The sequence below is a fragment of the Mus caroli genome, unplaced genomic scaffold (assembly GCF_978045245.1).
Source record: "Mus caroli unplaced genomic scaffold, Mus_caroli_1 scaffold_4, whole genome shotgun sequence".
In the NCBI taxonomy this organism is placed as follows: domain Eukaryota; kingdom Metazoa; phylum Chordata; class Mammalia; order Rodentia; family Muridae; genus Mus; species Mus caroli.
This window is the reverse complement of record NW_028227259.1, coordinates 126,644,543-126,669,528: the sequence shown is the minus strand read 5'-3', so window position 1 is coordinate 126,669,528 and position 24,986 is coordinate 126,644,543. Positions and strand designations below refer to the sequence as shown.

Genomic DNA, 24,986 nt, shown 5'->3' with positions numbered 1-24,986 from the left:
TTCTTGGACTTGTAGGTGCTGAGTGGTTTGTAAATAAACTCTCTGTCCTGCCAATGACGAACATTTAAGAGTCTAGGCAAACCCCATGCCCTGGCCCCGAAGCACAGTGGGCGCATCTACTGTTGATTCAGGCATGGAGAGAGCTTGATGGCAAAAGCCAGCCCTTTGTGCCCCTCTACCTCCCCAAGAAAGTGGTGGCAGCTGACGCCTCACTCTCTGCCGCTGGGGAAGGAGGTGCCTGGGTGGGATGGCAAATCTGAACAAGATGTTTACCTCAGCCGCTTCCCTTGAGACCACGGTGAGGTCTATGTCCAGTCTGGCCTGTGCCTGTCATCAGCAAATGATGTGGCCCCTGAAAACTGGTCTCGGCAGTTTGTAGTGACTGTGCTGGATTTATGCTGGCAGCTTAACAGTGTGACAGTACCGGCCCGAGACGGCCCCAGGTGAGCTGGGTTTAAACTGTAAAACCCAGAGACCACAGGCGAGGCCAGTTAAGGCCCATTTTGTCCACTCACAAAGGTCTAGAGAGTGGCGCTCCAGGGCCTCTCTGGGGTCAGGCTCAAGTCCAGTCAGCTTGCCAACAACAGGAATTTGGGCAAAGCGAAAATGCTCATTCCGCAGTCCAGGGTCCCAGACCTCAAAGTCTGTGGTGCTGAGAACCAGGGTCTAAGTGCGAGGGCGGGCAGCTAGACAGGGCAGAAACTGAAGCTGGTTCTGGTTCCCAAGGCAGGCTCAGAAACAGCTGTGGCTACCACGAGTCCTGCGGATGGACCACACGTACCAGCCGGGACTGAGCAGTGGGGAGAAGCCCGTGGGAAGGGCGGGGCTGCAGATCCCACCAGTGAAGATTAGCTTCAGGCATCACACCAATGGTATCTGTTAGGGTTTTACTAAGAATGGACCCCCAGGCTCGTGGGGGGGGGGGGGGCCTTCTTCCGAGACAGGGTTTTTCTGTGTAGCCCTGGCTGTCCTGGAACTCACTCTGTAGACCGGGCTGGCCTTGAACTCAGAAACCCGCCTGCCTCTACCTCCCAAGTGCTGGGATTAAAGGCGTGCGGCACCACGCCTGGCCCTGGCTCGTGTATTTTAATGCTTTAGTTCCCGGGGAATGGCACTATTTGGAAGGACTGAGTAGGTGTAGCCTTGTTGGAGGAAACCCATGCTGGGCCCATCTGCCTATGGATCAGGATAGAGCTCTTCAGAACTGCTGGTCTACACAGCAAGAAAAACATATGATAAATAAATGAGCCAAGCCTCACGAACCTGCCTGCGTGCCACACACAGTGGGGCTGCTGGTGGGGCCAAGCCAGGAAAAGCCCCACCCACATGCTGCCTAGGGAGCCTCAGAGATGGCTCGGGACAGCTAGTATGCAGAGGCTGAAGCTCACACTGGTACTCTTTGCGGAGACCTGGTCCATTTATCATGTATCTTAGGACAAGTCTTGCTATACAGCCCAGCACATCTCAACTGTCATGCCTCTGCCTCCCGAGTGCAGGCTTCTGGAACGCGTGTCCACCAGACAGAGCACCCTGTCCCACTTCTCACTGCGCTGACAGTGTTCTGAAATCGACTACTGATTATCCACAATGAATCAATCTCTCACATTCCTAGCACCTTGATCTGCATCTTGAAAGGCATCACACCTGCAGATGCAGGACGGAGGGAGAGTCGACCTGTTCCCAGGAGCTATGGGATAATGCAGGCAGATGCTGAAGGCATCTCAGTGAATAGCCAGGCTGGTTCATGTGACACGCTCGGGGCTCCGCCACCCAGCACATGGAAGAAGAGAGTATATTTATATCAAACTGTCTAGGCCCACATGGCTGCCTCTGACAAGGCGATAAAAGGAAGAGTCTCAAAGGCTGTCATGTGCCACCACACTGAACAGTTTATTAGGTGAGCCTGTCCTGTGTGTGGCCATCATCTGCTCCTCATATCTGCCCACTGAGGCCAAGTGCTGCTCTGCAGTCCATGAAGCACGGTACCCGCATCCGGAACCATGACTATAGGGAGTGTAGCAGGGAGGACCCTGACTCCCAGGAACCAGATTCCCTCTGGCAGGACCACCCAGGTGCATATGCCCTTAAGAGGATGGCTCAGTTCTGTGTACCCGTCATAAAGAGAAAAAAGCATCGTCCACTGGGTACGTCAGAACCATCCATAATGGTGAGTCTGCAGCTTAGAACTCGTTAAGCAGACAGGTAGACACCAGTCCTGACTACTACCTGGAAACAGGCAGGGAGCCCTGCTGTGAGCACACTTCTGACAGCATCTGTCACTCTCGGAACACCAGGCGCTGCCACTGCGCCCTCACTGCATGCCGAACCACTGCTCCTGATCAGCCCACTGGGCTGCCTCACTGTCGCTGCCCTCCAGGTCCCCTTCTTCCCCACTCCCCTCCATGTCGTCCACATCTTCCTCCTGAGTGGCATCCGTGGGACTCTCCTCCTTCTCCATCTTCTGCATCCCCTCGAGAGACTTCTGGTCATTGGGGTCCAAACTAAGGAACAACAAAACAGAGGAGAGGCTGAGCCTGCCCTGTTTCTTGGGACTGTCACTACGCTGGCTCAGCAGTGAGATGACTACGTCAGAGATGCTGCAAACTGTGGCGTCCATGGCTGGATCCAGGGAGTCCATCAGAGACGTTCTAAGTTTTAGAAGGTTTAACACGAAGGGGCCGGAGAGGTGGTTCAGTGATTAAGAGCATTTGTTGCTGGGTTCAGTTTCCAGCACCCATATGGTGACTCATGACTGCCTGTGACTCCAGTTCCCAAGTATCTGATGCCCTCCTCTGGCCTCTCTGGGCACCAGGCACACACGTTTCACAGACATACATGCAGGCAAAACACTCATCTCCATATAAAATGTATTTTAATAAGCAATTCATTTTAAAATGGCAATTAAAGATTCTAACTTCACTAGCACCCTGCTGGATGCAGTGGCCAGTCAGGAAAGAGTAGAAGGACTAACAGGAGGCCTGGTGCTCACAGCCCAACACATCCAGGAGGGAAACAGGGTCAGAACACCGAGGCCAGCCTCAGGTACGGGATGAATACATGCAACCTGCCTCAGGCAAGCTGTTCTTCCGGGTGTGACACTGTTTCACATTATACCATGAACTGTGGGTAACTACAGCCATCAATCCCGTAAACAGGTACACAGGACAGATTTTAAGTCCTGAGGATAGAGCCAGGACCAAAGCATTCTCATTAATAGCAACCCCACAAAGCCCAGCGTCCCAGAATCCTCACTGATTTGGCTCCTAAGAAATCTTTAAAAGGAAAAACGAAGTCCTGGAAACTAATGCTTAGGCCTCGCCCATTCCAGGCAGGAGCTCTGCGCCACTGAGGCAACTTCCAGGTATCACAGCCTCTCCCTCTGCCCAGGCAGTCAGGGGTCAGCAAGCGTCCCTAAGGAAACTTGCTGCCTGGTTTCTCGTGCCAGGCCATGCTGGATCCTGTTCCTATGCACAGACACAGTGGAGTCTGTGACATCTCTTCTTTACCCAAAACCTCCACCAAACTCTGCCTACACAGAGGCTTCCACGCTGTAGCCCGGCCCTGCAGACTGCTTGGAGGTTCTGAGTACTGAGTGTCACTGAGTGCTCAAAAGCACTGCCTCAACTATCTCCTGGACAAGAGAACAGACGCATGTGACACCTGATGAGGACAGCTCCTTGCCTAAGACACACTCGCAAGTCTCAGAGAATCACTTCTGAACTAAGCCGTAGAAATCCCTTTATTTACTGCTTACTACAGACCGGTCCCTCGCTAAGCTTTCTACTGCGTACTGTGAATCCCCATCCAACCATTTATTCTCTTAAAAATTACATTTATTGGGCTGGAGACATGGCTCAGCGGTTAAGGGTGCTGACTGCTCTCCCAGAGCTCGAGTTCAATTCACAGCAACCACATGGTGGCTCACAACCATCTCTATGGGATCTGATGCCCTCTTCTGGTGTGTCTGAAGACAGCTAAAGTATATTCATATATGAAAAAATAAACAATTCTTTAAAAATTAACATTATAACTTAACTGTATTGCTATTAGTGCTTGTATGCGCACACACGTTTGTCTGTGTGTTGTGTAAGTCATGGCATGCGTGCGAGGTCAGAGGGGTCAGTTCTCTCCTGCAACCTTCCCATGGGCTCTGGGGATCCAACTCGGGTCTCCAGGGTTATGTGGCAAGCACCATTACCTTCTCAGTCTTTTTGTTTTTTGGTTTTTGGAGACAGAAATCTCTGTGTAGCCCTGGCTGTCCTGGAACTCACTCTGTAGACCAGGCTGGCCTCGAACTCAGAAATCCGCCTGCCTCTGCCTCCCAAGTGCTGGGATTAAAGGCGTGCGCCACCACGCCCGGCTCATTCTGAATCTTGATACCCTTAATTAATGTCCAATGAAGAAGGTATAGACAAGGAAACTGGTTAGTATCTTGACCAAGGTGACAGGTGAAAGCTGTATTCAAACTCCAGAGTTTACGTTTTTAATTACTATAGTAGACAGAAGCACAGGAACATACTCAGCAAGAGATTTTAAAAAGCAGACTGTAAAATCTCCACTAGGCATAACCCTCTGAAGCCATGGGGTGTGGGCAAGCCCAGGAGAGCTGTACAGTCAGCCTGGGTGCTGCTCGCATGTGGGCTGGGGAAGAATGATAACTCTGCTAATGTGCTTTAGGAAAATATGTCAGGAGTCATGAATTCCCAAACACCTTCTCTTGTTCCTTTTCTCATCCTGCCTTCAACTGTGGGCACACGTGTTTGCAGACCTGCCACACAGGCCCTGCCTCCTCTCTTTCCCTCCCATGGAGGCTGAGCACCTACCTCAGTGCTATACTGTACTGGTCCATTGCTTCCTGGTACTCGTTCACAGCTACTAGGAAGTCCCCCAGGATCCGATGCAGGACACAGTCGCTCTGGTTGGCCAGCGCATTTCTCAGCAGAGCAATTCCATCTTCATATTTCTGTTCCCTGCCTAGAGAAAGACAATCGTCACTGCTCAGTAGTACAGTCGCACCCACTATGATATGACAACTTTCTCAGAGATATCCTTGAAGTGGCGCTACAGGGTTTACAAGAGGCATGTGCGTGCGGTCTCTATTTCATTGGGAAATTGACATGAGTATTGCATCTTTAAAAAACATGTGTTACATTAACTTATATGGAGGGAGCAAGCATGCCACACACAGCACATGGGTGATGGTCAGAGGACAATCTGTGGGAGTTGCCTATCTTACCGTGTAGGTCTGAGGACTGACCTTGTCAGTCTTAGTGGCATCGTTACTCAAACCACTAAACCTATTCCCTGAAACTTCAAAAAAAATTTTTTTTCTTTTGCAGACAGGCTGACCTGGAACTCACTCTGTAGACAAGGTTGGCCTCAAATTCACAGATCTACCTGCCTCCCAAAGGCTGGGATTGAATGTGTGCACCACCATTGCCCAGCATATATATACTCTTAAACGTAACAAAAATAGAAAAAAAAAAAAAAAAAAAAACAAAACGAATTCAATTTTATTCCCAAACCAGTGAAAGCACAGGAGATTACTGGGGTCAGAACAAACGCCCCCAACTCATGTGATAGCCTGGGCTGCCTCTGGACTCCGGATGCTAGCAAGAAGGCCTGCACTAGATGAAGCCAGTGGCCCCACAGTAGAATCCTGAGCCAGAATACCCTCTTCATAGCATCATAAACTTAGGAATATGCCAGAAGCAAGAAGAACAAAACTAAGAGAATTCACATAGCTCAGAACTATTCAAACTGACTGAAGGCTTCTGCATCAGACTAAACTAGTTCAAAAATAAACCCGAGATGAACTCAACAACTACCAAGTGATGTTAGCTGATTTAAACCAACCCAAGCAGGTCGAAGGCACATCTGGCTGTGTAAAGCACTTTAGCACGCTCAGAGCTGCTGGCTCATCTGTAAGCCTCAAGGAGAGGAGGATGCTGAGGGGGAAGGACAACCGAGAACATGCAAGTGTAGCACTCACTGAGCAGCTCCGCTTTCTTCACCACGGCCTTGACGTAGTCCGGCCTCTGCGCCAGGGCTTTATCTAACAGAGTTTTGGCTTTCTCCTGGGTCACTGGATCTTCCAGACACACGGTGGCTAACAGCGTAAGCGTCTGAGCGTTCGCACCCAGAGTTTTGTAAACATTGTTGGCCATCACCATTGCTTCTCGGATGCTGTTAGAAGCTAAGTAACACTCTATGAGACCTGAAACACAGAGAGCAGAGATGCCAGGCAGGACGGCCCACCAGCCCCTCCCGAGCTCTGCCCTAGGCTGCGCCCCCCCCCCCAGCGCCTTCCTTCACTCTAGTGTTCTAACGAGCTGTGAAGAACGACCCAGCAAGGCCCGCTAGCTATAAAAGCAGATTTTTCTTTTTCTCGACTTCTAATTTTTCTCTTCAAATTTGAACTCATCTTCCTGTTAGAAGACAGACTACTGAGCTTATTTTTAAATTCCTATAAAAATGTTTTAGAGGAACAGAATCTTGTAAGAGCTATTTTAGTGTCAGTGACTCAGTCACCAAATGTTGCTAAACCTGGCACAGCTCTGCTGGGCTGCAGTGACATCCAGCCTCAAAAGAAATATTAACAATAAAAACTGTTTTAAAAAGCAGCTCAGCTGTCCAGGCTGGAGAAACTCAGAGTTCCATGTCACAGCTGCTGCTTTCCCCAGCTGCCCTGCCTCTAACACAGCACAGTGCCAGCAAGCTCTGACCAACACCACTGCCACCTGGGCGCAGCTGTCAGGCTGACACCGCCATCGGCAGGTCCCCGGCTTACCTTCGTAACAGTCCAAGCGACAAGGCGCAAGCCTGATGGCCTCCCGAAAGTGTATGATGGCTTCCTGGACCCTCCCCATGTTCCTAAGTGCCGCCCCCTTGAGTAACAGAGCCTGGACGCTGTTGCTGTTCAGCTGGATGGCCTTGGCACCTAAGTACAGGGCCCGAGAGTAGCGCTTGCTGTAGAAGCTGTGGCATCTGGGAAAAAAAAAACCCACAAGTTCTCTGAGAGAAGCCTCTGAAGAAGGCTTAACACCAGACTGTGTAGAGAACTTCTGAAACCTGGCTGACAAACTGTCTTTAAAAACAAACAAACAAGGGCTGGTGAGATGGCGCAGCAGGTTAAGAGCACCGACTGTTCTTCGAAGGTCCTGAGTTCAATTCGCAGCAACCACATGACCATCACAACCATCGTAAGGAGATCTGACTCGCTCTTCTGGAGTGTCTAGACAGCTACAGTGTACTTACGGAGAATAATAAATCTCTAAAAAACAAACAAGCAAACAAAAACCAAAAAAGCTGTCCAAGGTGCTGGCAGGCAAGCCTGATACTTCCTAAGACCTACACTGCTCTTGCTAATTGTTCTATGACTTCCAAACATGTGTGTCAGGTACTGTGGCTCTGTGCTAGTGTGCCTCATTCCTGCCCCCAGAGGCACTGGCATGGTCTCTGCTCCTGTGCCCAAGAAGCTGATGTTGGCCGGTGTAGATGACTGCTACACTTCAGCCAGAGGCTGCACTGCCACCCTGGGCAACTTTGCCAAGGCCACCTTTGATGCCACCTCTAAGACCTACAGCTACCTAACCCCCAACCTCTGGAAAGAGACTTGTGTTCACCAAGTCTCCTTATCAGGAATCCATTGATCATCAAGTGAAAACCCACACCAGAGTCTCTCTTCAAAGGACCCAGGCTCCAGCTGTGGCTATCACTTAAAAGAGATTTTATACAGCCGGGCATTGGTGGTGCATGCCTTTAATCCCAGTACTTGGGAGGCAGAGGCAGGTGGATCTCTGAGTTCGAGGCCAGCCTGGTCTACAGAGTGAGTTCCAGGACAGCCAGGGCTACACAGAGAAACCCTGTCTAGAAAAACCAAAACAACAACAAAAAAGTCTGTATACATGATCACAATTACAAATTATGCTTACAGCTACAAGCCAGATATCAGTAAAGAAGCAAAACAAAACAAACATAACCTAACTAAAAATTAACTGATATTCTCTTAAAGAGAAAAAAAATATCTCTTTTCAAAACCTCTATTAAAAATGGGGAGGGTGGGGCTGGTGAGATGGCTCAGTGGGTAAGAGCACCCGACTGCTCTTCCGAAGGTCCAGAGTTCAAATCCCAGCAACCACATGGTGGCTCACAACCATCCGTAACGAGATCTGGCGCCCTCTTCTGGAGTGTCTGAAGACAGCTACAGTGTACTTATATATAATAAATAAATAAATCTAAAAAAAAAAAAAAAAAAAAAATGGGGAGGGAGCTGGAGAGATGGCTCAGTGGATAAGAGCACCCGACTGCTCTTCCAAATGGTCCGGAGTTCAAATCCCAGCAAACACATGGTGGCTCCCAACCATCGGTAACGAGATCTGACTCCCTCTTCTGGAGTGTCTAGACAACTACAGTGTACTTACATATAATAAATAAATAAATCTTTAAAAAAAAAATTGGGGAGAAAGGAGAGTGAACACCCATACCCGGAGACCACCCAGGGCTCTGCATGCTGATCAGAAATGTTGAAAAGGCGGCAGCCAAGGTTCTCCACATCCTCCAGGCGCCCTTCTCGTGCCAGGAGGTAGCCGTAAACATCCATCCCTGAAAGGAAGGACACAGTAAGAGGCTTTTCTAGCAAAGCAGGAAACGGGCCTCAGAAAAGGCAAAGAAGAGCCAGAGAAAATGGCTCAGAGGTAAGAATTCTTCTTCTGGCAGAGGCCTGGGTTCAGTTCCCAGCACCCACGCAGTAGTGGCTCACAACCACATGTAACTCTAGTTCGAGGACAATTGACCTCCTCTTCCAACCTCTGAGGCCATGAACTCACACGGTGCACATACATACATAAAAGCACACCACTCACACACAAAAATTAAAGAAAAAAGTCAGAGAAGGACCTGTGAAATGGCTGTGGGTAAAGAAGACCTTCCCCAAGCCGGATGAATCAATGTTTACTCACCAGGACCCACAAGGAACAGACAAACCACTTCCAAAAACTGACCTCTGACCCACTATGCACACACATATAATTTAATTTTCAAAATTAAATCAATGTGTGGAGGTGCAGCTCAATCGGTAGGGTGCTTACCCAGTATGCAGCAGCTCGGGGCTCAGTCCCTAGCACCATGTAAACTGATGGCGGCACGGGCTACAGTCCTAGCATTTGGGCATTGGAAGCAGGAAGGCCAGAAGTTCAGGGTCAAGCTCAGCTACACAGGGAGCCTGAGGCAGGCTGGGCTGCACGACACCTTGTCTCTTAAGTGACTGAATGAACAGCAAAACCATCCAAAACAAGAAAGGCCCTCTCCTGGCCTCTGAGGGCTTCTGCACACACATGCTGAACATGAACTTGCAAGAGCACACAGCACACACATAAAAGAATGGGAGGCAGGCAAAGGATCAGCAGGTCCTACGTCACAACTTAGAACACCAGTCATGTCAAGAACCGTCTGTCCCTAAGCCTGTAGTGTAGTCAACAGCAGCCCAGAAAAGCCATCACATAAATGTTGTATGAAAAGAGCCCCCAGCCCTCAGTACAAGCTTACTATGCTAAGAATGCCCAGTCTCAAAAATAGATGGCCTATGCCCCCAAATGCTGTAGTTCATTCTAAAATGCCAATCCTCACATTACTCTCCCCAAGCCCCTTCCACTCCTCCCTCATGGTTTATGAGGCCCCACACTGGCTCTCATGCACCTCTTCCTACCGCTCTCCTTCCTCTCCATCCCTTCAAATCCCCTTTACTCTCAGAGCAAGTTCATAGCCACACTCCTGCTAGCCTGGGCCCGGGTATGAACATCCAACACCAAGCTACCTACCAATGCCACCAAGCTTGTATTCCTAAGACACTAAATTATTGTTTTCCTCTCTCTCTGTCTTTCTTCTTCCTCTTCTTTTGTTGTTGTTGTTGTTTCCAAACAGAGGTTCTCTGTATAGCCGTGGCTATCCTGGAACTCACTCTGTAGAGCAGCCTGACCTCAGAGCCCTGAGTGCTGGGACACCGTCCCCTGGTCTGTTTCTTTAGTCTGGGTTGTCAGTGGTCGAGCTTGAGCCTTTGACTCCTTTTTCACCTCCCAAGTGCTGAGATCACAAGTGTGGTTGGACAGCTTGGAAAAAGGAACACACAGCAGAGGAGAACTGGTACAAACACACTCTAGATCCGTTCCCACACTCAGTCACCCTTCTTGTTTGTTTGAGTCAGGGTTTCCCTGTATAGCTAACCTCGCTCTCACAAGCCTGCTTCAGCCTGTTAGAATTATTGGTAACTTACTCTTTAGAATCTAAAAACCTGTTTATTATCCCGAGGCGTATTTTTCTGGTGACCTCTGTTGGGTCTTTACAAATTTCATTCACTGGCCCCACCGGCTTCTCAATCCCCTGTGCCTTGTGCCTTCACTCTGCCCTGATGACATGGTAGGCACCTTCCCCTCCCTCTATAGCCACTCCCCTGCTTCCTCAACATCATACAAGGACTCAGTAAAACCAAAGCTCCTAGAAGGACGTTAGGGTTCTCAGATGACATAAGTCAGCCACATCACACATGTATTAACTCGTAGGGAGGTGGAGATGCCACAAGGGCCCTTACAAGAAGAAGGCTGAGCAATGGTCTGTGAAGAGAAAACAGCCACTCAGAACAGAATTATCTAAGTGTTAAAGCGATGCCAGGACAGGAGAGAGAACCACTACAGGAAGCCTTACAAAAGCGGCTCGGAAACCAGGAGCAGAGATGAGCATGGCAGTACATACCTGTGAGCCAGGCACTTGGGAGGCGGAAGCAGAATCAAGAATTCAAAACCAAGTTCAAGGCTAGCCTTCGCTACATGGACTATGTCTTCAAAAAATAAAAAAAACAAGGGGCTAGAGAGATGGCTCAGCAGCCAAGAGCATGCACTGCTCTTTGTGGATCCCCATATCAGAAGGGTCAATTCTGACCCCTGGGAAACAACGCCTCTGACTTCCAAGAGCACCTGCCCTCACCTGTATGTGTGTACACACACACACACACACACACACACACACACACACACACACAGTGGGACTCACCCTTTATCAAGTAAGGATCCAGCATCTGGGCCTGCTCAAACTTGAGGACAGCGTTCTTGCTGTCCCCTGCTCTGAAGTACAGGTCGGCCAGGCTCCCCAGCAGGTCCACATTGTCTCGCAGTAATGATTTTTTCTCTAGTGAACTTAAAAGATAAATACTAACCCTTAGACTCTGTTACAATCTGTTTTTAATCATTCCATCTGGGGCTGGGCTTACAGATGACATACTTTTCTATATGGGTGAAATTTTTGATAAAAAGGCTTGGGGGGGGGGGTTGAAGTACGGTCGCACTAAATTCTCCAGGTTAGCCTTGAACTCATTGAACCTCCTACCTCCACCTCCCAAGTCCTGACCTTATACACAGGCACTACAACTCCTAATTATAATAGTAATAATTAAAGAAAAGAAACGTTAGTAAGCCAGTGAGCTGCCTCAGCAGGTAAGAGCAGCACTTGCCACCAGGCCTGATGATCTGAGTTTGACCCCTGGAACCTCTGTGGTGGAAAAGAGAACTGACACCTCCAAGTTGTCCCCTGACCTCCACACAAGCACATGTGCCTACATACAACAAATAAACACAAATCTAATTTTAAAAACTTTTTTTCCGCCGGGCGTGGTGGCGCACACCTTTAATCCCAGCACTCGGGAGGCAGAGGCAGGCAGATTTCTGAGTTCGAGGCCAGCCTGGTCTACAAAGTGAGTTCCAGGACAGCCAGGGCTATACAGAGAAACCCTGTCTCGAAAAAAACAAAACAAAACAAAACAAAACTTTTTTTCCCCTGAGACAGGGTTTCTCTGTGTAGCCCTGGATGTCCTGGAACTCACTCTGTAGACCAGGCTGGCCTCGAACTCAGAAATTCGCCTGCCTCTTCCTCCCAAGTGCTGGGATTAAAGGCGTGCGCCACCCTGCCTGGCCTAAAAACTTTTTAAAGGACTTAGGTACAATGGACCTTAACCTCAGCTTTAAAAGTTACACGGGCATCTGGAAGAAGGCTCAGCAGTGAAGAGCACTGTGGGCCCCTGCAAAGGCCCAGATCCATTTCCCAGCACTAGCAGAGCAGCTTACGGCTGACCGCGACTTCAGCTCGGAGAAGCTCACTCCCTCTCCTGGCCTCTGTTCACTATGCATGCACATGCCATGCAAACTACATGCAGACAGACAACCATCTATATACATGAAAGGAAATAAAATACTTAAAAGTCATATATACACATATCTTTATATACACATATACACTTTATATACACGTATCTCAAATATATCTCTTAATATCTATAAAAACCTCTGTGGTTATAATTTTCTTTTTTGGAGACAGGGTCTCACTAAAGAGCCCTGGCAGGCCTGTCTCTTGAGCACTGAGGTTAAAAGTGTTCACCACCACAACCAGCACGGTTATAATTTTTTAGACAAAAATGACTTTTAATACAGCACTCACTAGTGATAGCTACTGTGACAAATAGGTAGGTAAGGAAGTACATGACAGATGACAGGTAGGTAGGTGTGTAGTAGTTAGCTGATAGATAAATGATAGTTTAGATGATAGATAGAGAGATGCATGCATACAGCCTTTGGTCTTAGAACTTTGTTTAAATAAAAAGAAATCCCTAACTGCAAAGAGGTCTAGCCTATGTCAGGTATACAGTAAACATGTCTACCAAGTCGAAAAGGCATGAACATGACATCCTCAGCAATTAGCTCTTTTTTTTTTAAAGACTTATTTATCATATCTAAGTACACTGTAGCTGTCTTCAGACACTCCAGAAAAGAGAGTCAGATCTCATTACAGATGGTTGTGAGCCACCATGTGGTTGCTGGGAATTGAACTCAGGACCTTTAGAAGAGCAGTCAGTGCTCTTACCGGCTGAGCCATCTCTCCAGCCCCCAGCAGTCTGCTCTTTAAGGACGGCCATCTTCATATGAACAGTATAGAACTGAGTCCGGCTGTTCATTTTCACAGGTTCCAACAGTTTATTACATTTGCAATCACTTAGTGCATTAGAAAAAAACATAACCTAAAGACAAATGACACAATGTCAAGCAGTAAGCAGCACCTAGCTTTTCTGTGTCACCAGATATATTACATCTCTAGACAAGGAAAGGGCCAAGATCCCTGGATTCAGCCAGGCTTGGTGGCTCGTGCCTATAGTCCTAGCAATAGGGACACCTAGGCTGGAAGACTGAGGCAATTTCAAGGGCAACCTGGTTATGTAGTAAGGTGTGACATATCTCAGACTATACCTCCCACCAAAATAACCACTGAGTTGACACCTTGGCTCTCACCAGATGGTGTTGATTGCTCTCGAGTTGTCACCGGTGTGCACAAAAGCATACGCTTTAATCCACACAGACAGCCAGTCCAAGTTGGGCACAGTCTGGATCACATTCATCGTCATTGATGCCACCTCTGCGCCTTTCACAGACAGGGATAACAAACCTGACCCCAAGAGCAAGAGAAACTGAGTCACGCACAGCACCCTCCTCCCAAGGTGCAACCCCAGCAGCCGCACAGCTGCCTTCCCTCCTCTAAGCAAGGCGCACACAACTCAAAGGTCAGCGCCTCAGGCATGCTCAAGCATTGCAGCCACTCAACTGTACCCTGTCCCCAAGACAGCGACTCCTCTAGTTCATAACCAACAGTGCTCAGAATGGTGTAAACTTAACTCTAGGTGCCATGAAGACGGCTCAGTGGTGAAAAGCACTTGCTGGTCTTGCAGAGGATCCAAGTTTAATTCCCAGTACTCATGTCTACCACCATCCCATAACTCCAGCTCTTGGGGCTCCAATGCCCCCCCTCCAACCATTATGGCACTAGACACTACATACATACAGACAGACAAAACCCTCATTCACATTAACATAAAATTAAAATCTAAAAAAACCCCTACTCTACCTAAGGCATAGTTGTGCCTGAGAGCCATCATCTTTGACTGCAAACACCCCAGGCACCAGGGAGAAACTTTCTGTACCTAGAATGGCGTCAAGGGCCAAAGGGCACTGCCGCAGGACCTCCTTATAGCTGGTGACTGATGGGCGCTCCTGACCGGCCTTCTTGTACAGGTTTGCCAACATCATGTTTATCTACACACACGAAACAGAGAACAGTAAAGCAAGAGTATCTGCAAAGCAAACACTGCACGGCGAGCACGCGCTCATTTCATTCCCGACTACTAGTCTACTTTCTAGCAGAAAAACCAACCCACAGCCCTGTGCAAATAAAGACTAGCTCCTCAAAACAAAGTACTATTAGCCTTGTTTTTCTTAGCCATGTGATCCTCGCAAAACACCTCCTAATATCTGACCCAAAGATGCTGCCTCTGGGACATTGAGAAATGTTCCATAATTTTAGATACCTTGATTCCAGCAGATATATTTTAAGGATTTCTTTGTTTTTGAGACGGGGTGGGGGGGTCTTAGTATGTAGACCAGGCTAGCCTGGAACTCATAAAGATCTTCTGCCTCCTAAGAGCTGGGATTAAAGGCATGTGTCACCACAACTGGCAAAGTTTTTTTTTCCAGACAGGGTCTTCTCTGTGTAGCCTCAGCTGTTGTGGAACTTGCTCTGTACACCAGGCTGGCCTCAAGATCCACCTGCCCTTTCTTTAAGTGTCAGGATTAAAGGTGTGCACCACTACCTCTAGCCAAGATTTACTACTTACTACCTGATCTAAATGCTGGGAACTGAACTCCTATCTTCTGAAAAAGAGTTGTGTATGTTCCTAACTGCTGAGCCATCTCTCCAGCCCAAGCAGGGGTCAATACTATTGCATAACAAAGTGAAGAAAATCTTTTAGTTTAGTTTATATGCATAAATATATGTGTGTGTGTGTGTGTGTGTGTGTGTAGGCCAGCAGAGGCAGAGGACTCCCTGGAGCTGGAGTTACAGCTGGGTGCGAGCTGCTGATGTGGGCGTTGGGATTCAAACTCTGGCCCCAGAAGAAGAACAAACTTTTAACTCCTGAGCCATCTCTCAAGCCCCTCTTTTGTTTTTGGTTTTATGAGACAGCATAAGCTGGCCTCAAACCCACTGCATACCTGAGGATGAGGACCTTGAATTGCTAACCTTCGTGAATTACCTTTACCTCCCAAGTGCAGGATACGGGCATGTACCATTACATCATCTGGCTGCTTCTTAGCTCAGCCTGGCCTGGAACTTACTATGTAGATCAACTAGCCTCAAACTTACAGCAATCCTTCAGACTCAGCTTCCTAAGTGCTGGGAATGAGCCATACGACAGTGTGTGTGAGCCACAACACCCAAATTACACTACGGGGCATAGCCGTTTAAGAATCAGTTGAAATTAAAATACCTGGCTTCCGACAAACCAGTAGCTGGAATCTGGCCCATCTAATACTTCAACTCTGACTCACTAGAGCTGTCGACTCACCAAACTGAGACAAAAATCAAACTCAAAATGACCTCCAAATGTAACAATGACTCAAATAGAAACTACACTATTTAAATCCTGTGAGATAAGACATCCTCATTTCAGTAAAATTTAAATAACTTTTTATTGTTGGCAGATCAAGAAGCCTGCTTCCGTCTCCTGGGTGCTGGGATTAAAGGCGTGAACCACCACCACCACCTGGCAAGAAACCTTTCTTTAAATAAACATAATTGTATCCCAGGTATGGTGGAACATGTCTATAATCCCAACAATGGGGAGGCAGGCTCAGGATGTCACTACAAGTTCAAGGCTAACTCGGGCTATGTATTGAGAACCTAGCCTCAGAAACCCCACACCTGGGAAGTTAGCGATGGCTCAGTGGCTGAGAGCTCTTGCTGCTCTTACAAAGGGCCCAGTTTCTAAGTATCCAATGCCCTCTTGTTATTTCTGTGGGCACCAGGCACAAACATGGTGCATATATATATATACATACATGCATGTAGGCAGGCAAAATACCCATACAGGTAAATTTTTTTTTAATTTAAAAAAATAATTCTTTAAGGGGCTAAAGAGATAGCTCAGTGGTAAAGAGCACTAGCTGCTCTTCCAGAGGACTTAGGTTCATATCCGGTGACTTGAATGACCTTTCCATATCAGGTGACTTGAATGACCTTTTTAACTCCAAGGGATCCACTGCCTCTGGTCTCTAAGGCTAAGAAACAGCTGGCCCTGGTGGTGCAATCCCAGTTACTAGATAGGCTGGGGTAGGAAGAGTCAAAGCCCAAGGCATTCTGGGTTATTCTGGGTGGTGGTCTAAATAGGAATGACCCCGATAGTCTCTTGTGTTTGAATGCTTGACCCATAGGGAGTGGCACTATTAGAAGGTGTGACCTTGCCTGGTGGTGGTGGCACACGCCTTTAATCCCAGCACTTGGGAGGCAGAGGCAGGCGGGTTTCTGAGGCCAGCCTGGTGTACAGAGTGAGTTCCAGGACAGCCAGGGCTACTGCTGGGGTAGGTGTGGTTTTGTTGGAGGAAGTGTGTCACAGCGGGGTTGGGCTTTGAGGTCTATGCTCAGGCTTCAGTGTGGCACACAGTCAGTCTCCTCCTGCTGCCTGTGCAGAATGCTCAGCTCCTTCTGTGGCACCATGTTTCCCCGGTCACTGCCATGTTTCCTACTATGATAAAATGGAGCAAATTTTTGAAACTGTAAGCCGACCCCAACTGAATGTTTTCCCATGGTGTCTCTTCACAGCAATAAACCCTAAGAAGACACACAATTTAAGGACTGCCTGAGTGAGTTGGTGAGCCCATGTCTCCAGGTGAAATTTTTAAATAAAAGGACAAGAGTCGAGGTTGCTGCTTAATGCCAGAGTGCTTGCTGAGCACGCCTGAGACCCTGGGGTGGATCTCTAGTACCACAAAACCTAACAGAACACTTCTGTCATTTGTCTGTTTTGAGATGGCCCTGACCTCCTGGTTTTCCTGCTTCTGCTTCCCAAGTGCTGGGATCACAGGTGAGTGTCGCTACACCTGGCTGAATTCTTATCTTAGGGTCCCTTAATGAAGTAAACTGCCATCTGTCTGAGCCCTAACTCTACTGGGAAAAGTTAAGAGTTCAGACTTCCTGAAACGTGGAGGACAGAGATGATGGGGCAGGACCAAAAGAAACGGGACAAGGAACAGTGAGCTTACTTTGGGAGTTCTTTGTCTTGAAGGGATCCCATCGAGTACAGCAATGGCATCCTTGTCTAGCTTCAGCATTGTGTAACACTCAGCCATTTTGTACTTCACTTCAATTTCAGATGGAAGACACTACGAGTTAACAAAACACCTTTTGAAAAATGATCTCAACAACATGACAGTTTTTCAAAATAAAAAGAATAAGTCTTATAATCTTATAGCAATTCTGCTCCTAGATATGCAATCAAGAAATGAAAATAAGCCAGGCAGTGGTGGCACACACCTTTAATCCCAGCACTTGGGAGGCAGAGGCAGGTGGATTTCTGAGTTCAAGGCCAGCCTATTCTACAGAGTGAGTTCCAGGACAGCCAGGGCTACACAGAGAAACCCTGTCTTGAAAAACCAACCAACTAACCAAAGAAACAAAAAGAAAAAAGTCAGAATGAAACATCAAAAAAAAAGAAAAAAAAAAAAAAAGAAATGAGAATAAAACCCGGCAGTGGTGGCACACATGTTTAATTGTAGCACTCAGGAGGAAAACGCAGGGGGATCTCTATGAGTTAGAGAGAACAAGCTCACCCTAACCAGGACACAAAGCATCCCAGCAGCATCAGCTATGAGGTACAGGAGAAACACCCCAGTGTTCATTAATACAAAGATAAAAGAAAAGAAGCATTCGGGAACCATGGAATATCATGTGATAATAACAAAGAATATAGAACTGTTTCATTCTATAACCAACCAGCTCATCGCTGAAACAAGTACTTCAATCCTGTCTCTTAGTATGTGTATACATACATATACATATAAATATACGTATACGCGCTGGAGATGGTTCAGCAGTTGAGAGCACTGACTCCTCTTCCAGAGGTTCTGAGTTCAATTCCCGGCAACCACATGGTGGCTCACAACCATCTGGAATGGGATCTGATGCCCTCTTCTGGTGTGTCTGAAGAGAGTGACAGTGTACTTACATATATAAAACAAATAACTTACATTTCCTTTAACAAATAAATCAATAAATGTATACACATTGACAGTCACAGGCACGTCAGGCTGTGGTGGCCACCCTTTCACGTGGCTCTCTAAATTTGAGGCTAGCCTGGTCTACAAAGTGACTTCCAAGACAGCCAAAGCTACATAGAGAAACTCTGCCCCCAAAAAACACAGTAAATGAATGACTGAGTGACTGAGTGACTGACTGAGTGACTGAGTCTGCTCTCTTACTCACCTGGCTCTGTGGAGTAGATGCAGAATTCCCAGTGGAAGGCCGAACTTTGGAAGTCTTACTTAAGGCTTTCTTCTGCTGTAAAGCCATGGCATACTTACTCACAGCATTGCGGAACTCCTTATCGTGAAAGAGAGAGTCTGCATGATACACCAAGAGCTGGTACTTCTGCGACGGGGAAAACAGCTCACTAGAACATAAAGGAAACAAGTCCTAATGGCTTATTTTGAAAATTAGAAAGAGCACCTTGGTGTACCTAAGCCTACCACAGAAACCTATCATGTCAGCTTGCAAAAAACATGAATATAGCCGGGCGTGGTGGCACACCCCTTTAATCCCAGCACTGAGGAGGCAGAGGCCAGCCTGGTCTACAAAGTGAGTTCCAGAGAAACCCTGTCTCGGAAAAACCAAAAACCAAAACAAAACAAAAAAAACCCAAGAATATTTCTTAAATTTAAGTGGCTTAATGAGAGGCACAGCATTTGAACACCATGCAAATATGGCCAAAACATCTAGAACACTATCTTACTGTATTGTGGCTTTGTACAATGTGTGTTTTCTTACTATAGAAGCTAATGATACCTATAAATCAATACAATGAACAGATGGAGAGCACAGGCTTTCCTTCCCATTTTTACGTCCTTCCATCTTTTATGGCTTTTTGAGACAGCAATGCACCTGTAGTCCAGGTAGCCCTGAACTTACAGCAATCCTCCTGCTTCTGCCTTGGAAGTGATGGGTCAAAGAATGGACCGCTATGCCTACTCAATAAGACCTCTTCATTTAGCACTGTTTTACATACACCTATATTATCTTAGGTTAACATCAAATTTTATGGATAATATTGCCAAAGGATAGCAATAATTACAAAAAAGCTAGAGACTCTAGAAAGAAAATTTACCACTCTGAATTATTTCGTTGAGAAACTCAACAAAACAGGCACCTGAAAACTTCAAATACCAAAGAAAAAAGCCAGTATGAGAACACAATTGGAAAGCCAAAATGGCAGAGTGATAAAGGATTAGACTTAACAAGTCTATCTTAAAGAGTCATTACTATGATTTATATGTGTATGTGCACAGGTGAGTGCTGCTGCCCAGAAGAGAAGGTTGGACCCCCTGCTAGGAACTTAACATGCATGCAGAGAAATTCAAGTTCCCTCAAGAGCAGCAAACACTCTTAACTATGGCGCCATCTCATCTCCCCAGGCCCTAAAGGCTCCTTCAATTCTACAGACACAAAGCAAGCTTGCCAGCACTAGAAGCACCGTCACCTGGACTCTCAGGGGTCTAAAGTCACTGTGTGGGAACCCCATGCTTCAAACTTTCCTCTGCTCTGTGTGTGTGTGTGTGTGTGTGAGCCTGCTTCACATGGAGCCCAAAGCCTCACAAAGGCTAGGCAAGCCTATCACAGAACTTCAACCTCTACCCTCAAAAAGATGCAATAGTCCTTATAAGCAAGGTTAAATGCGGAGACACTGCTTTATTTCCGTCCTGCCTGGGGTACCAAACCAAGGTCTCTGCATGTTAGGTAAGCATTCCACCCACAGCTTATCTGCAACCCTGGTTACCACTCTCGTGTTTATACCTCCAGTCCCACTCCTTCACAAATTAAGTAATGGTATATATTTTCCTCTGAAAGGTAAAGAACAGACTGAGACAAGAAGTCTATAAAAAGGTACTTATTTCATGCTATTATTATTTTGTTTGGGCTTTTTGCTTGTTTGTTTGTTTGTTTCGAGACAGGGTCTTACTGTGTACCTCTGGCTGTCCTGGAACTTGCTCTATAGACCAGGCTGGCCTCAAACTTGGAGATCCACCTGCCTCTGCCTTCTGAGTGCTGGGATTAAAGGCTTGCACCATCATGCCTGGCCCAAGTATCTTAAACACAAGGGAAGCCATATGTGGTGGTGTAGGCCTTTAATTCACTGAGATTTCGGAGACCGAAGCAGGAAGATCTCTGAGTTCAAGGCCAACTTGGTCTACATAGCCAGTTCCAGAACAGTTAGGACTATAGACACTGTCTCAAACAAACAAAATGGGAGACAATTTAAAAAAAAAAAAAAAAAAACAAACAACTAGGTACCACTACCAGGTAGGGTCGTATATTCCTGCAGTCCTAGCATATGGAAGCAGAGACAGGAGGACCAGGCATTCAGAAAGCTTATCAACCCAACATCAGCCTGAGTCATGACCCTCTCTCAAAAGGGAAGTTAAGAGGGGTTCAGCAGGTAAGAGCATGGGAATTTTGCAGAGGATCCAAGTCTAAATTCCAGCACATACATCGGGCAATTTACAACACTTTGTAACTCCAGCTTAGACCTCCAAGGAATCTGATGCCCTCTTCTGGCCTCCAAATGCACCAGGCACATAAACATAAAAACCAAAGTAATTCCAAGTCTATTAGCAGTCATTCCCTAATGTGATTTCATTTAGTAATCTATAGTACCTTCTTAAAAAATAAACTGTGTTATTATGTACGTGTACTTAGATACCTGTGTGCATGTACATACAACAAAACAATCATTCAAAAAAGTCAAATGCGATAGATCGAGTCCATAATCTCAGAACTTGAAGGTAGGAGCAGGAGGATCAGGGGTTCAAGGTCAGCCTCAGCTTCACCAAGACCGGTGTGCTGGCTCACTCATCATTTAATTCCGACACCGTGGAGTCAGAGGCAAGTGGATCTCTGAGTTCTAGGACGGCCAGGGCTACACAGTGAAGCTGTGAGATGGGAAAAAAAGGCAAGCAAAGTACTGCTTCCTCAGTTTTGAACCTGACCCAACCGCCATTCTTCTCCAGAGAAAGCTGCTTTTCATGTATCACTCCAGAGACACTACTGGGCAAGTATGTTACAATGTGTCTTAGTCAGGGTTTCTATTCCTGCACAAACATCATGACCAAGAAGCAAGTTGGGGAGGAAAGGGTTTATTCAGCTTACATTTCCACATTGCTGTTCATCACCAAGGAAGTCAGGACTGGAACTCAAGCAGGTCAGGAAGCAGGAGCTGATGCAGAGGCCATGGAGGGATGTTCTTTACTGGCTTGCTTCCCCTGGCTTGCTCAGTCTGCTCTCTTATACAACCCAAGACTACCAGCCCAGAGATGGCCCCACCCACAAGAGGCCCTCCCCACTTGATCACTCATTGAGAAAATGCCCCACAGCTGGATCTCATGGAGGCACTTCCCCAACTGAAGCTCCTTTCTCTGTGATAACACCAGCCTGTGTCAAGTTGACACCCAAAACCAGCCAGTACACAATGACCATTTCCCGGGCAGAGTGATATCTTAGGTAACTGTAAAAGCTAGTTTTCTGTCAACTTGACACAGCTGGAGTTATCACAGAGAAAGGAGCTTCAGTTGGGAAAATGCCTCCATGAGATCCAGCTGCAAGGCATTTTAGGTAAGAATTCCACCACTGAACTATGTTATCAGTCTTACTTTGATTTTGGACAGTTTGTATACTGTCTCTTCAACAAATACCAAAACATAAAGGATGAAGGTCAGAACTTATCTGCTTCCTGTAGCTAAGAACTTGCCAATCTAACCTAACATGGAAAAGCATGGGTTAGCCCAATTCAGTCTAACTAGAGAAGCAAGCTCTAGAGCGTTCAAACAGTGCTAGAACATTGTCCCGACCCAAGAGTAAAGATTAGGGCATTATCCCCAATTCAGGAAAACATTTGCTATGAAGCACCACTAAGATTCAGGGGGAAAGGGCTGGTGAGATGGCTCAGCAGGTAAGAGCACCCGACTGCTCTTCCAAAGGTCCTTAGTTCAAATCCCAGCAACCACATGGTGGCTCACAACCATCCTTAACAAGATCTGACTCCCTCTTCTGGTGTGTCTGAAGACAGCTACAGTGTACTTACATGTAATAAATAAATAAATCTTTAAAAAAAAAAAAAAGATTCAGGGGGAAAGTCCTCAGCATCAACACAGAAGGCTGACAGAGACCAGTGTCCCTCGTGTCACACTAAGAAGCTGGTGACCAAATGATGCATGCGCCTAGTCGGTCCAAAGCACACTAATGAATTGGAGTGGAGGATAGTGACTGAATTACAGGCCCCTCACAGCCCTTTGGCTGTCTCACTGGACTAGCCTCAGCCACACCAAATGCAAATGTCTGCACGGAGTAGAAGGCTACTCTAATGCTCACCTGGAAGCACTAGACAGTGGTGGACTGAAATACAAACTATCTCCAATCACAGACAGATCCACTCGCTCCTCTATGTTCTCCAGAGTGTGATTTTGGTCGACCTACTGGACATCCCTGTAATAAACACATTTCCTTAGCATTTTTTGTTTTGTTTTGTTTTGAGACAAGGTTTCTCTGTGTAGCCCTGGCTGTCCTGGAACTCACTCTGTACACCAGGCTGGCCTCGAACTCAGAAATCCACCTGCCTCTGTCTCCCAAGTGCTGGGATTAAAGGCGTGCGCCACTACTACTCGGCTCAGGCAGCGGTTCTAAAGTGAAGCCACAGGTGCCAACAATGCCTGGCGTGCAGAACTAGCTTGCTCTGAGAGCCTTGGGCAGGAGGAGAAATTAGAGAAAAGGAATGACTAGGTTGACTTGCGGTGCCACGTCGAAGAGTGAGCAATGATGGAGAATTTTTTAAGCAAGGCCCTTACAGGCAATTCAAGCCTACAACTGTCCCGGGTTTCCTTTGAGACGCAGTAAGCCGGGCTAGAACTGTCACTCCGTCGGTAGTGTTTTGCCTAGCACGCCTGAAATCCCTGGTTCAATACCCCAGGACCACACGCACATTGTGAGCATGGTGGGGGTGTAAAACACCAGTGACCCCCCCCCAGCTTCTGGGAGGCGTAGGCAGGAGGGTAAGAAGGTCAAAGTCTTCCTCGACTACACACACACACACAGCCTGGGGCAGGCTAGCCTGGGCTACAGGAGACCCCTATTTCTAAACACAACCACACAAAACCAGTCACTCCCCGGCGGCAATGTCGGGCCTTACATTAGACTGCCAGGGTTCCTTTTAAATAAAAAAAAAAAAAAGGCGCCACCGCGCCCGCCACCAATGCTCTCAGTCTGGGAAAGTGGGGTCCCTCCCTCCGCTGGGGCAGCACCCCCACGGCTGACACTCGGTGGACTGGGTCTCCGGGACGCAGAGGACTTCGTCGTTCTGGAAGGAGCCAGTCCTCCGAGGCCACCGAGGCCGGATCCCGCGCAGCCCTCCGCGGGACCACACCGTTCCCCCGCCACCGCCACCGCCAACCCCGGCTCCCCGGACCGCCACCTCCCCGCCTCTCCAACTCACGGGTTGTTGTTACTCATGGTGAGCAGCAGGCTGCTGAGGAGCCGCACGTTGGAGTGCAGCCCGGCAGCCGCCATGTCCCGCACGTGGTCTATCACACTCATCCTGCCCGGCAACACCGCGGTCCCGGCAGCGGCGGACGAACTCCCGGGAACGGAGAGCGGAGGCTCCGGGAAAGTTCCAAAATGGAGACGGCGCCGGGGTCCTTCCGGTCCAGACGCGGCTCCGCCCCCCGAAGATGGAGGTAGCCACGGACGTGCCTGAGTAAAAAGAAGCAACGGCGAAAGGGTTTTCTCCATCATCATCATCTTCTTCAAAACCATCCCAGTAGGAATAGTAGTTTTGCTGCGCTAAAGACAGCCTGAGAGGAATGGATGCCATTCGGAGGTTAGTAACAATGCACAGGAGTTCATCCTAAACACAGCGGAGGAGGAAAACGGACAGTTAAAAATTGAATTTTCGAATCAGGCGCGCAAAGGCTGGCTTTCTCCAACTACGCGTGCGTTCTAGGCGAAGGTGGCACGCCCCCTCGCCTGGCGGCTTGTGTCCCTGTCACTGGGAATAGATTCCTTGATGCAAGGCATGATTTACCCGTCCAAGTGACCGGCTAGATCCAAGTGCGAAGAAAAGATAGGTACAGGGATGAGCTGGATCTCTGATCGCCCCACTGTCAACATCTCAAGCCTTTACGAACTCGTTACTGCATTGCAAATTCACAAATCGCAATGCTGAAGCCATTCCCATAGAGGGAAGAGAGCCGCCTCAGAAATTAAAACTGCATGCTCTTGCAGGGGAATTCGGTTCCTAGCACCTACCTGGTGGCTCACAACAGTCTGTAAGTCCAGCTCCAGGGCATCCGACTCCTTCCCCTGGCGTCTATGGGCACATACATGCATGTGGTGCACAGACATACACACTCAGGCATGCATGATACTCATAAGAATAAATTGAAAAAAATAACAACTTGGATCTGAAGAGATGGCTCAGCGGTTAAGAGCACCGACTGCTATACCAGAGATCCTGAGTTCAATTCTCAGCAACCACATGGTTGCTCACAACCATCTTTAATGGGATCTGATGCCCTCTTCTGGTGTGTCTGAAGAGAGCAATGGTGTACTTATATTCAATAAATAAATAAATAAATAAATAAATAAAAACTTTGGCAGGGGGGTGGTTTAATCCCAGCACTTGGGAGTTGGGCCGATCTCTGTGAGTTCAAGATTAGCCTGGTTTATAGAGTGAGTTCCAGGACAGCTAGGGATACACAGAGAAACCCTGTTGGAAAAGCTTAAAGCAAACAAACAAACAAATAAATAAATACTTTGAATTGTCAGTCCCTCTTTGCCGATGAGGAAACCAAAACTTTAAAATGTTG

At 47.5% G+C, this 24,986-nt stretch overlaps 1 protein-coding gene across 1 annotated transcript; it reads right to left on the bottom strand.

The window, feature by feature from the left end:
* Window positions 1–1,869: 1,869 nt before the first annotated feature.
* Anapc7 (anaphase promoting complex subunit 7) lies at window positions 1,870–23,817 on the bottom strand. The gene is made up of 11 exons (XM_021162055.3): window positions 23,615–23,817; window positions 18,343–18,529; window positions 17,124–17,243; window positions 14,012–14,123; window positions 13,326–13,479; window positions 11,044–11,186; window positions 8,487–8,604; window positions 6,791–6,987; window positions 5,993–6,217; window positions 4,824–4,974; window positions 1,870–2,501 (listed from the first exon to the last, which is right to left on the bottom strand). Exons 1-11 carry the CDS (start codon window positions 23,713–23,715, stop codon window positions 2,312–2,314), a joined length of 1,698 nt encoding a protein of 565 aa, XP_021017714.1. The 5' UTR covers window positions 23,716–23,817; the 3' UTR covers window positions 1,870–2,311.
* Window positions 23,818–24,986: the final 1,169 nt, after the last annotated feature.

Bases quoted from the DNA above. Each gene is read 5' to 3' on its own strand.
- Anapc7 (XM_021162055.3), bottom strand. From the start codon at position 23,715: ATGAGTGTGATAGACCACGTGCGGGACATGGCGGCTGCCGGGCTGCAC. The intron at 17,244-18,342 runs GTGAGTAAGAGA...GTTAACTCGTAG, and splicing joins CATCTACTCCACAGAGCCAG to TGTCTTCCATCTGAAATTGA. The intron at 4,975-5,992 runs GTGAGTGCTACA...GTCTTTCTCTAG, and splicing joins GAAGAAAGCGGAGCTGCTCA to GCAGGGAACAGAAATATGAA.